Source organism: Larimichthys crocea, unplaced genomic scaffold, assembly GCF_000972845.2.
Source record: "Larimichthys crocea isolate SSNF unplaced genomic scaffold, L_crocea_2.0 scaffold492, whole genome shotgun sequence".
Classification (NCBI taxonomy): domain Eukaryota; kingdom Metazoa; phylum Chordata; class Actinopteri; family Sciaenidae; genus Larimichthys; species Larimichthys crocea.
The window spans coordinates 33,130-46,277 of NW_020856411.1; the positions used below are offsets into that span (position 1 = coordinate 33,130).

General features: G+C 38.7%; 1 protein-coding gene across 9 annotated transcripts; it reads left to right on the top strand.

Annotated features, from left to right (window-relative positions):
• Window positions 1-1,470: 1,470 nt before the first annotated feature.
• LOC104925644 (tRNA selenocysteine 1-associated protein 1) lies at window positions 1,471-9,994 on the top strand. 9 transcript variants are annotated; one of them, XM_027276639.1, is made up of 10 exons: window positions 1,471-1,609; window positions 2,585-2,682; window positions 2,787-2,886; window positions 6,057-6,106; window positions 6,248-6,379; window positions 7,452-7,568; window positions 7,693-7,912; window positions 8,012-8,051; window positions 8,519-8,551; window positions 9,698-9,994. In XM_027276639.1, exons 1-10 carry the CDS (start codon window positions 1,586-1,588, stop codon window positions 9,859-9,861), a joined length of 978 nt encoding a protein of 325 aa, XP_027132440.1. In that variant the 5' UTR covers window positions 1,471-1,585; the 3' UTR covers window positions 9,862-9,994. The 9 variants fall into 9 exon arrangements, with proteins under 9 accessions (XP_027132440.1, XP_019121603.1, XP_027132441.1 ...); XM_019266058.2 differs by having other exon boundaries at window positions 9,701-9,994; XM_027276640.1 differs by having other exon boundaries at window positions 8,522-8,551.
• Window positions 9,995-13,148: the final 3,154 nt, after the last annotated feature.

Consider the following 13,148-nt stretch of genomic DNA (forward strand, 5'->3'; position numbering starts at 1 on the left):
AATGTTATTGCGTAACCCCCTGGCGTTTAGTGAAACAAATGATAACATTAATAAAGAAAGAGAACTATATATAATAGAAGAAATGTAACCAAGAACTTAAGGATGTCTCGGTTAAATGTTACAGAATAGAGTTGATAAGTAACATAAAGCTGCCGAGATCAGCACCATATTAGCTTTATAACTAAGCCTAGTAGTTTAGAGAAGGCAAATTACTATTAGTTTTACACATACATGGGAATAGCATCCCTCTTTATATAAAACTATATATCTTTATGTATAAAAGTGCATTTAACATTAATAAGAAATTTAACATGAAACACGTAGGTAAATATCATTAACATTACCTTTGACAAAAAGACAACCCTGAGTAATTAAGAACTGAGAAGGCGGCACTTGTTCAAACCTTGGCATCTTAACTTTGACAGATCAAGGAAGAATTTCTGAACCTTCATCCCTTCATCTCGAGCTTTCTTTATGAGGGGCCACAGTTTTTGTCTGTTCTCTCTGTCCTCCTGCGTTAAGTCCTCTGTGAAGCGTAGGCCCTTATTCTGGAGGTAGGGGTTGCTTTTGGCCGCTTTCCAGACTGCATCCCTGAATCTTCGGGAGATGAATCTCACGATAACCCCTCGGGGTTTCGTGTTATCCTGTCGAGGTTTTCCCACTCGGTGCACGACGTCTATAGCATCGGCAAGCTTCTCCTTGTCCTCCGATAGAACCGCCTGGCATACGCTGATGGCTCGTACCCGCACATCCTCCTCCCTGGTTTCTGTCAAGCCGTGAAGCCGCAGATTCCAGCGCCGACTGTAACGCTCCAATTCGGAGACCCGGTTCATAGTTTTCAAAGCAGAGCTTTCATTTCTTTCCATTCTTCTTTCGACATGCACAACCTTATCATCCAATGCTTTTATCTCACCGCGGACAGACTCCATCATTTTTTCAAGGGTGTCGCTTCTGCTGTTGATGAGGTCAGCCAGGGAACGAAAGGCATCATCTGAAGTAAGGGCATATTCTTTATGCAGTTGGATTATGTTCGGTTTCTTTGGGAGTGGGGGTTTACTTGGAGTTACCGGTAGCGGTGGGAATTCTTCCTCATCGTACGACTGCAGACTGCAGTCCATGCCATATCCATGGTCGTGGTCGCTAGCTAACAAGCTGGTGTTAGCCTCCTTGGATGAGCTATGTCGCTTTTGTCCGTTTTTTTTTTTTTTTTGACATTTTGAATGGACTAGCCTTAGATTTGCATTCAACGTAGCTGTAGGTGGACCCAGATGTATTATGCCAGCTGTTTTAACAAATAGTGACTGACAAAAAGGCTTAAATTAAGTTTGGTGCTGAGAGCTCGAAAAGTTAAGACTGCTCACGCCGCCATCTTGCCGACTCCCCGACCCTTCTCATACTTTGCAACAACAGGCAAAGCTGCTGACGCAATGACGCACTGTTGTCGTACTGAGTGACGTAAAGTCGTAATGTTGGCGTACTTTCCTCCATAACTGCTTTGCTAGTTAGCGTGTGCATCTTGGAAGGTTGAGCTGAATTTACAACTTCTTTGAGTTCACGTTGGAATATTCACCTCCACTACGACAACATGAGCACGCTATGGATGGGCAACGTGAGTTTTTAATTTTGAACTTTTTTACTGCGATAAATCATTTAGTTTGAGAAGCATGTTAGCCGCCTTAGCACGAGCTCGGAGCTTGTATGAATGTAATAGAACTAAAAAGTTCCGAAAAGCAGAATTTTAATATGAGCCTGTCTGTTACATAACACTTTTAATTGAGTACCTGAAACACTGACACATTTTTGCTAATTTGGTACACAATGAATACAACACAGAGAAGTCCACTCAAACATAGCCTGCTGCTGCAGCCTGGTAAACACTGCGGTGGATTAAATGAAGTCATCTACCCGAGAATGGAACCGGTCCAAAGAGAAACGTTTCATTCATGACAACAGACACACCTAACTAGATCAACAGCCACTGTGCCTGTGTTTGTCAAAGCTGGACCAAATCACCAGTTTCCTTTCAAACTGGAGAAACATTGGAGGAGCGCAGACCGTTGCTCTTCTAGCACTACCAATACCTGCACATGCTAAATCTAATCTACTTTAAGAATTGTCACCGTACTGCACTAACTAATTATCACACTGCACCTTGATTGTTCCCTTCTCTGAAAGTCGATTTGGATAAAAGCGTCAGCTAAATAACTAAATGTAACATTTAGTGTATTTGTGGAAACAGCTAAAAGGCTGATTTACATATTTCTCTAGCCAGAATTATCAGGACAATACAAGACTAATCCCCTCTTAAGATTTCTGAAAACTTTTATTATGTTTATTCCAATTGTTATGTGATTATTCTCATGTTTGTTTTTTACACACACAGAATAAAGGTTCCACTTATCTGATATCAGTGTTAAGGCTGTCCTGTCTAACACCTGTTTCAGAAGTTTCAGTGGTCTAATCATAGTGAAACATCTCATTTAACTTAACTCACTTAAGCAAATCAGTGTGAATGTGAGCCAGCTTCAGCCTTGATGATTGAATTAACAAATCCTGAGCTCTTATGTTTCTGTTTGCTCTGTAGCTGGAGACCTACATGGATGAGAAGTTTATCACCAGAGCCTTTTCTACCATGGGCGAGCAAGTGATTAATGTGCGGATCATACGCAACAAAATGACAGGGTAAGAACTAAATTCACAAGCAGTTTTTAAAAAAATTTTAAAAATTTTTTTTTTTTTTTTTTTTTTTTTTTTTTTTTTTTTTTTAACAGTGTGTTTTTCTTCAGGGGAGCCCTGGGTTACTGTTTTGTGGAGATGACAGATGAGGCCACAGCTGAGAGATGTCTTCGCAAAATCAACGGAAAAGCCTTACCAGGAGCCAATCCGGTATGATGAGCATTGATTAATTCGTTTTTTAAAATCGTTTTATTATTTTCTTTTACTATCTAAGTTGATAGAGACTATGGTTATTTTATTTTATTTTTTTAAAGATTTTTAGCCGGAGCAAATGTCATTAGCACCGCTACAAGCTACAAACACACTACAGGAAATGTACTATGGGAAGACAGGCACAATACTATGGAAAAAGAAGAAAGTCAAAGGTAAACTCTGTCAAGCTGAGCTGTCATATCATCACCACTACAGCGATGCAGGTGCACGTCAAACACAAACTTTTATTTTCAACTAAAATAAAATACAAGTGATCGGTCAAATCTGGTCATGAATATACATGTCTTTTATATTGGCTGACCAACCTACAAAGAAATCAAACACACATTCATCCACTAATATGCAACCAAAATGGGATTTATTAAAATACAAAATGTGAAGCACTGCAGTTGTCATGAGCTCATGCGTATCATCAGACAAAAAGTGCAGTGGAGATATATAGGTCAGGGTGACGCTCTTTGAATACTTTCATTTGTTAATTATGTACACAGACTTGAAGGGTGGCCAGTACAATCATTTATGAAAAATAAGAGGTTTCTGCCTAACAACGACAATATTAGAGATGCACGATATTTATCGGGCCGATAAAATATCGGCCGATATGAGGAGAAATTATGTCATTTTTTATCGACCCGATAGGTTCATTTTTAACCGATAACAAGATCTGATAAATTAATGAAATTGGGGAAATTGTTTGCAGGCCGAGTAGCCCCAAAAGCACCTTATTGGCAGGACCGGAGCCTGGCCCTGTCATGTCTTCACCAGTGTGGTCGTTTTTCATAGTGGTAGAAGATAACAACAGCATTGCTGTTTGCAAAAGTTGTTCAGCGAGGATTCCGAGAGGAGGAAAGAAGACTTTGAGTATTAATACAATGCGATGTTTGAAACAAGCGGTTTTAAAAGAATATGAAGCAGCCACGGTAGCAGCTAGCGGTGCTGCTAAGGCTAGAACAACGCAGTGTGGTGTGGATGTTGGGATTGGTGGAATTTCATGATTGACACCTGTAGACCAGTCAGAGTCAGGAGAATCGATTAGTACCGCCCACATTCACCTTTGACCCACCAATGACGATCCAGAATGAAGTAAACCCAAAGGTTGTATATCGCACCAAGAGGTCACACTTCACTTTCAAAGCGCCTTTGTCTTCATGTAAACAACCAGGAGCTTCGTGATTGATAGCAGGAGACATTAGCAGCGTTTTTTCATGCTGGAATGGAACTTTTGACCACAAAACAGCAAAGATAAGACATACTGTACCGTTTTGTGTATTGTTTTGTTACTCTTTGGGGGCTAGCTCGCTGAGTTTTCATCGCACAGTGATGAGACACATATCTTTGTAATCAGTCTCTGCTTTCACAGAACGTTTGTGTGGTTTGGTTCAAGTGGTGAAATTAGCAGAAGCACTAAAGTGGACATGCGCTGTTTTCGTGTTTTTGTTACATGCCCAGATACTTGCTTGGGGATAAAACTATGTTTCGTTTGAGTAGCAATGCTTGGTAGAGCTTTCAGCTGAGTTTCTCCCCGTCATTTTGGTATGCTATACGTTAGGATTGGTGCTTCCTAGCAGATGCTAATCGTCTGTATTGTGCATACATCTTATGCTGTCCCCCGTATGGGGGACTTTAGGGTTGAAATATGAAGTTAACTGTTATCGGTATTGGTATTGGCCATGAGAAGCAGGAAATTATCTGTAACAGCAGTGTCAAGAAGCTGAATAAGAGTATGCAACTGTGATTTCAACTCTTGTGCATTTTCATTTCGTTTCATAAGCTCTTTTATCACAGGTATTAAGCGTTTTATTTTATTCACATGCATTTTACGTTCATTTTGCAGACTTTCAAGTTTACTTGCCAAGGCTTTTGCAGTAAGTTTGACCTTTCAGTTAGCATCCACTGCTTCGGCCCATTGTTTTCCACTTGATCATTTATTTCACTCATACTGCCTTTTAAAGCTCAGCAACTTAGTGATTTGCGCAGTGAATCAACAGTACACCCAAGCATAGTTTTCATTTCATTTTTTTGTTCACAGATCGTTTATTTCACATAAGTATTCCAAAACGCCACAGATAATCACTCTCAACGAGCAGGACAACGTGTCTTAGCAGACTTTCACAAACAAGCGCTCCCCAGTAGACGTGCTGTCAATCAAACTGCGTTCAATCCAACATACACAGCATGAATGAATGTGAGTGACACAGGCCTACCAGTCCGAAGTCTGCGATGCGAGTGTGTTTTCTGGCATTGCAATTATGCACCATGTGGCGTGATCCGTGTGTCCACATATGCCGTATGGGTGTAGTTTTTTGTTGACAAAGATGTAGTGACTCCAAACGAAAAGCGATGTCACTGAGAGGCTATGAGGGAGCATTGTACTGCTGACTCGCTACACAAACAACAAAGCCATCTCCGTATTTTTTGATTGTGTCCGTATTTATTTCCAGCATAACAAAACAGACAAATCCAGGCAAGGCAATGCAAGATGTTCAAAAACTCAGTCTGCAGTTAAATTACGCGGTCAACAAAAAATACGCTCTCCCTACTCACCCCCTCTCCATGCAGCCGCCACGGTGAACAGGTGACTATATGCCCATTCATTCAATCACCTCATCCACACCCCCTGTGACATGCGTAAAAGGTGTCAAACTGACAGCTGAGACCAACACAAACATAAACATCAACGTCCCAGCATATGGCACCTACTATCGGTGTCTGTTAAAATTTTTCATATCGTGCATCACTAGACAATATCAATAATAATTAATGTGTAATAATTAATGTGTGGATATTAAATAAGTACAAATCAGTGAATAGTAAACCTCCACTTCATGCCAGTGATAATCTGTGATTTGGAGTATATTAATTAATTTGTAAGATATTTAATCAATTAAAAAAAAGCTGTAATAATTGGTATTATATATTAGTGTGATTTAAAAACATGATGCACAGACTTCAGATTCTGAAATTATGCATCTCTCTGTTTTGTTCTATTTCAGCAGAAATAATCATGACTAATTGACTAATTGGAAAAATAATTGATAGATTAGTCGACAACCAAAATAATCGTTAGTTGCTGCCCTAGTACGATTTTACATGTGTTCTTCCCACAGCCCACAAGATTCAAGTTAAACCGAGCCACCTTTGGGAAGCAAGACGGCGGGTGAGTCTAAATGGAGAAGCAATATATCAAAGGTGACATTTAGATGTCTACCTAATGACATTCATTGGCATTAGTTCTTCCTTTCATTGACACATAATTTGTATTCATGGTTGCACTGGCCTCTGTTTCCTCCTGTTGTAGTCAGATGTATTCTCTGTTTGTGGGAGATCTGACTCCAGAGGTGGATGATGGAATGCTCTATGAGTTCTTTTACAACCGTTACCCTTCCTGTCGTGGTGGAAAAGTGGTGCTGGACAGCATGGGCAACTCCAAGTGAGTATTAACATGTCGCCATACAATATGGAGAAGATGTGTGACAGATATTAGTATATGTTGTTGGCCTACCTTGGTGTAAATATATCTTCCAAGTAGGTTTGTTTCCATGACAGTATCAGCTTAGGAACTCTTCACCATTCTCTCTGCTGCCTGTATTCAGTTATTTCTGATTAATAATTCCTGCTTGATAGGGGAAAAATACAGATTTAAGGAATATCCTAGTCACGCAAGTCACATGGTTGCCACGGCTGGCTGGCTGTGACAAAAACCTGCTGGTAGAACTGTGTTTTTCTTTGACTTGAAGGTCCAGAGTGTCAGATTATGGGGCTCTATTTAAAGAATATGAAAGAAATGGATTAATCATCACATATCTTTTATATGTTTTCATTAGTGTATAATCACCTGGGAATAAGAATAGTTATGTTTTTATTACCTTAGAATGAACCTTTTATATCTACACATGCTCCAAATTGAACTACTATGTTTTCAATGGTAGCCCAAAACAGACAAACTAAACACTGGTTAAGTTACCAGTAAGGGCCTTTTGCATTTTGCATACTGACGCATTTTGCATACTGACTGGTCTGCTAAGTTGAGCTAAAAGAAATGTTCGTCCTTCCGCAGATGTACATGAAAACAGGCTTTTAGTGTCAAATTCTGCACAACTCTGCGTGCATGAAATTATTATTCAAGATAATTTGTCAAAATAAAAAAAAGTAATAGGTAAATAAATAAGATACGTTCAGTCAATGAATTATGCTTCAAAACGAGAGTGATTCCATTGTCAGCTCACTGTTAGCTCAAGTGTGACGTTATGCCAGTATGTCAAAGTGTGAAAATCCATCTCATTTTTATACCATGGTCAACATGTTGAGAATCACTGCATAAACCTACCTACTGTGCCCATATATATTTGTTAAAATATAATATCCACCAACATATAACAAATTAAATATAATTTGCTATATATTGGTGGGTTCAGGCTGGCTGTACTGCCAAAATACTAAGCATTGCTTTTAGGGGAGCTCACAAGGTCCCCCATCCCAGTAATTTGACTATTGCCTTGTAGGGGCTGTGGCTTTGTTCAGTTCCCAGATGAGCGACTACAGAAGCGAGCGTTAGAGGAGTGTCAGGGTGCTGTTGGACTGGGTGGTAAACCTCTGAGACTCAGTTTGGCTGCTAACAAGTGAGTTCTTAAAATTTTTTCTCCTGTTCTCTGCAAGCTGATGTATTTGTGTCTGAAGCAAAGCTAAATGATTGGTGCAGTTGAGCAGGTGTGTGTGTGTGTGTGTCTCTTCCTCCCTCTTGAGTTTAAGGAACAGGCAGCAGCAGCAGCAGCAGCCGCAGCAGCCGTCAGAGCACAGATCATGGCAGTCCAGCTCAGGATATAGAAACAACTATGACCAGTACAACCACTACCAGCAGCAGGCCTATCCTGGATATTACCCGTCCTGGGGCTACGACCAGACTGGAGGAGGTTATGGCTACAACTATCAGCAGTATGATTACACGCAGTATCCCCCACCACTGGTACGCTCTCTCTGTGGACAGCCAGTTTTTACATGTTGACACCCATCAGTTAGTTTTTGTTTAAAGACGTAAATCATTCTAACATGTTTTTCTTTGTAGGAAAGTGAAAGTGAAACTATTCAGGATAGTGAACTTGAAGGTCAGTATTTGGATTGGGGACTGTAAATGTCAATGTTTTCATTATTGATTTTTGCTTTTAGTCCATCATTAGTTTGAAATCTCGAGTTCCAAGGTGATTTCTTTAGACTGTTTATGGTGCAATCAGAAATACTTTAATAATCCCAGGGGGAAATTATTTTTATACTCCAGTATTCATACAAACAAAAACAACATATGTAAACAAGTAACCATCTATTAAGAACAAAAAAAAAATATCTATCTGTCTATCTATCTATCTATCTATCTATCTATCTATCTATTAAAGGTATATAAAAGATCAAATTTACAGTTAAATAATGTGCAACAACTTCAAAAAGTGATTGACCATATTAGTGTCAGATTACAGAAGGGGGTGAAAATGATGGTGTGTATGGTGCTGCAGGAAGATTGTTTTGCAGAGGGAGGGATGGACAGGACAACGATGCTGACATGCAGGATCTCTCTCAGCAGATGGCATAGACGGAGTCCAATGGCTAGCAGGTCAACAGTTCAACATCCGGGCTATAGAGCTGTTCTTTGGTTGTGATGTGACAGGTTCAATCCCGGTCGGCCCGGACAGTGTGAAGCCATTGACGGAGATGTTCTGGTCCGTAGTGTCCCTGTGCAGCCATGTCTCTGTGAAGCACATCAGACTGCATTCATACTCTGCGTGGCTCCACGTTAGCTCGTCCATTTGTTGCTAAGAGACCGCACATGACCGCAGAGACTGCAATTATCGAATAAATGTGTTGGTCTGTGCCACTTTGCTTGGATTGTATTATAAGTTGACAACATTATGGATAGGGTCCTACTGAGATCGACCTTTTTGTGAAAGTGTAAGATCCTATTTATTATTTTATTATAAAGTCACCAAACTCCAAAACAAAAGTCATTTTTTGCCACAGAACACATGATCGTTCTTGTTACCATTATCGGCATTGTGGTGACTTTGGTGTTTTAAAGGGTTCTGTACTAAGATTGCAAAATTCTGGGAATTTTAACAGGGAACATTTAATTAAGTTAGAGAAAATATATTTAAGTATAATCTTGACTAAAACAACCAGATATCATGCAGGTACACTTGAATATCTGCTATTCCTCAATCACATGCACATAGCACACTGCTTACTGCAGGGCTATTGAGGCCACACCCCCTACCTGCACAGGTGATTTCTGTACCTGGACCACACTTTAGAGCCCAGAGCACACAGAGACTATTAAAGACACACATTTGTAAACGTGATAAAGTTCTACTTACAAATAATTCTGTTGAAATGTTTTTTAAATTGTTTTATTTTGCATGTCTGCTTGTGATGAAATAAAATGTTTAGATTTATGTTATATATGATACACTCTGTTTAAATTACCAATCAATTTCCAGTTGATTCCCATAATTTTCCATAACTCCCATAGAGTTTCCAATTTGGAACATTTCCAAAATCCCATCTCAGCTTCCGATGAAAAGTTTCTGCAAATTTACCAGGAATTTTCCACCCCTTTGCAACCATATTCTTTACTAATGTGTCTAACTGAGTCACAATGACACAAACAAACTAACATATGTTAATGTATTTTATGTGATTGTGCGAGACCCTGGTATAACTTGTCTTATGTCTACTGTACTTTATGACCAACTGTCCTCTTCAGCAGATCCCAGTCTGGAGCTGGATGTGGTGGAGGCCAATAGGAAGTTCATGGAGCTCAGTGAGGAACTATATGATGCTCTGATTGAGTGCCACTGGCAGCCAGCAGAGCTCTCTACAGAACAGGACTTTATGACATCCAGCCTGCCAGAGCCCATCTACTGCTGAAAGGGAACACATTTTCTTCTTTTGACTTTATCTCCCAGGGGTATTTCATTTGCAGTTGTTTGATGACATTTTGACAGTCTGGATTATTTTTGTAAGGACATAAAAATTAAATGAGTCATGGTCATGGATCCTATTCAAGTGTATAAAGTGTCTTTTTTTTTAACCATGTACTATACATACAATTCTGAAAGAATAACATGTTAAAGCAAGAAGTCTGAACAAAATGTATCATCAACAATCAAATCTGAAAAAGTACACCAATCTCAAATAAACCAAAAGTGTTAAGCAGATAAATGGACATCCCTGGCTATAGATAAAATATACATTATATAATGTTATTAAATGTATGTAGAAATTGTATGATGTTTATAGCTGTAGGTCGATGTCCCTTTTGAGTGAGGCAGAATTTTTGAACAAGGTTTCAAGTAGCTAATATTTGTAATATTAATACAATTTTATTTATATAGTGCCAAATCATAACAAAAGTTTTCTCATGACACTTTTCATACAGAGCAGGTCTAGACTGTACTCTTTATATTATTTACAGAGACCCAACAATTCCATATATCCAAATTTATTACATGAAATATTTGGAAGTTTTCACTGGATAGATTATAATAGCTAAGCAGTGGTAATCCTAATAGAAAATCAGGGAGGCCACGTTTTTTTGTTTCCAGGCTCCTTTACAGAATAGTTAACCTTTTTGATTATTGTTAATTTAAGCAAACCTGCCTTTTTTTGCTTCTTTGCTTAAAGTATATCTTGAGCTGTTGTGACAACAAATCTTAAAGCAGCAATTCTCATGCTGGCCACATAGTGAACTCTCATAACAGTGATACCAAGTGGTTACAACATCACTGCAGATCAAAACTACATGGTGATCCAGATTTGGTGGTGTTAGCCTCTAGCTAAGTACAGTGTCCTAGAATGTGTTACATTCCCTTTCCTTTTACTTTTGTGAATGTCTTTGAGAAGACTCTGATCCAAACTGTAAGGCAGTTTATAATAAGATATAATAATTCAAGATCAAGGATGCATTCAAGAGGAGGCAATGACAGCAGGACTGTTGATCTGCCTCTCATTGTTTCAGTAGAAACACAAGAAATTCCAATTGTTTCATATATACTGAATCTATAAAACATTCAGTATGTCTCAAGCAAAAAGTTGATCAACTTCATTTCTAATTAAAAAAAAACAAAAACAAATCAAACACAAACTTCTCGTTGCAACAGCATATTACATCCAACTGCTGAATAGTGTTCTGGCCTCCGTGAAGCCTTCAAACTCATGGACCTGTCACTATGTGTCATAGTAGTGTGTCGTGTGTTACTAGCACCTGAAGCAATACGGCCCCTCCAGCAACACATGACTGATTTTGCTCTGTACAATTAATTGCTTAAAGATTGTAAACACACACTATAGCATACTGGGGCCTCAGTTCAGAGTGTCTGGGACTCCACGCCATTACCCAAAAGGAAAAAGTTCAGATGTATATTTTGGTTATCCTTTATTATTGTTTACTGTCACTGAAATATAAAGTGAATAGACATTGAACTTAGATTGATTCAGGTTTGATTCAAATCAGATTGAGTCACAGCTATATTACATAAAAAAAAATTTAAGTGCTGCATTTGAAATTAAATATGTTGTATGCACAGATATATTTTAAACAAAATGTACTTAAACTTAATATGAAGTACACTAACTGTTTTGTTTGATGATGGGCACCAAACATTACTTCAATTCTTTAGAAAAGTTCTAAAGTGTGTTATGGTGCCACACTACTACTGAATACTCTACATTCAGAGGAGAAAGCAAAACTATTAAATAGTCTAATAGATAGTGTAGATAAATAGTCTAATGCCTTTTAGCGACCAGTTAAATAAAAATGAAACAAATTTGGGGCTGTGTTAAAGACTGCTATTTTGTACAAATTCCTGAATCTATGGAGACCTCTATGGGAATACCTCCAAAACCCAACCTGAGTTTTTTGCCTTCTTTTTTAGGCTTAAGTGAGCAAAAAACAGGCCCTGTCTGTAAAACTATAATTGATGATTTGTTGAGATTATGCACTCTGATAATTTGAGAATGGCATCTGGTTCCACCTCTCAAATGACAGCTAATATATTGCACTATGAATGATAGAAGTTAATGAACCAGACCAGAAAATACTTCAGCTGTCAAATACATGTTTCAAAGTAAAAAGTTTCCCCTGAAATGGAAGCTGAATATAAAATAATTAAAAGTAAGATTAGCAAAATACAACTCTAAAACCTGTATTCCTTTAGATTCTTTCTGGGAATATTGGGGGTTTAATATCCTGGAGGAAAACCACAAATAAGAAAATCAAAATAATCCAAAAATGTGAGTCTTTTTAGTGTGTATATAGTTACTTTAGACGGGATCACCCTGGCCTCCAGCTCCACTGTAAAGAATCTTGGAGTTGTTTTTGATCAGGATTTGTCCTTTAACGTCCACATAAAACAAATTTCGAGGACTGTTTTCTTCCACTTACGTAACAGCGCCAAGCCAAGTCTCAAGTGGATGCAAAAATACTAGTCCACGCATTTGTTTCTTCTAGGCTGGACTATTGTAACTCTTTGTTATCAGGCTGCTTCAATAAGTCTCTTAGGACTTTGCAGCTAATTCAGAATGCTGCTGCACGTGTTCTGACAGGAACCAAGATCAGAGATCACATCTTTCCCATTTTGGCTTCCTTGCATTGGCTACCTATTAAATCTAGAATAGATTTTAAAATTCTTCTCCTTACATACAACGCTCTTCATGGTCAGGCACCATCATATCTAAAAGAGCTCTTAATACTTTACTACCCCTCTAGAACACTGCGCTCTCAGGATGCTGGGTTTCTTGTGGTTCCTATAGTTTCCAAAAGTAGATTGGGAGCTAGAGCTTTCAGCTATCAGGCTCCTCTTCTGTGGAACAAACTACTATCTCCATCTGTAAACATTCATGTCTCATTAATGCATGTTACTAATTAAACTTCTTCCCCGGAGTTTCTGTGCTCTGTCGTCCAGCAGGCTCTCATGGATCGTGGCTGCTGCTGTGATCCTGCACGATATGAAAAAAGACGCACATATTACTGTTATTATTGCTACCATATCTCCATTACAGTGTGCATTTGTGTCTCTCTCTGTCTCTCTATCTCTCTACCTAGATTAGATTCAACTTTATTCTTATTGCACAAAGTGCAAGTAGTGAGACAGCTGTTTAACATCTAACCCGAAGCAATAAAGTTCAGAGTAATGTATGTATGGGGATATATAAAT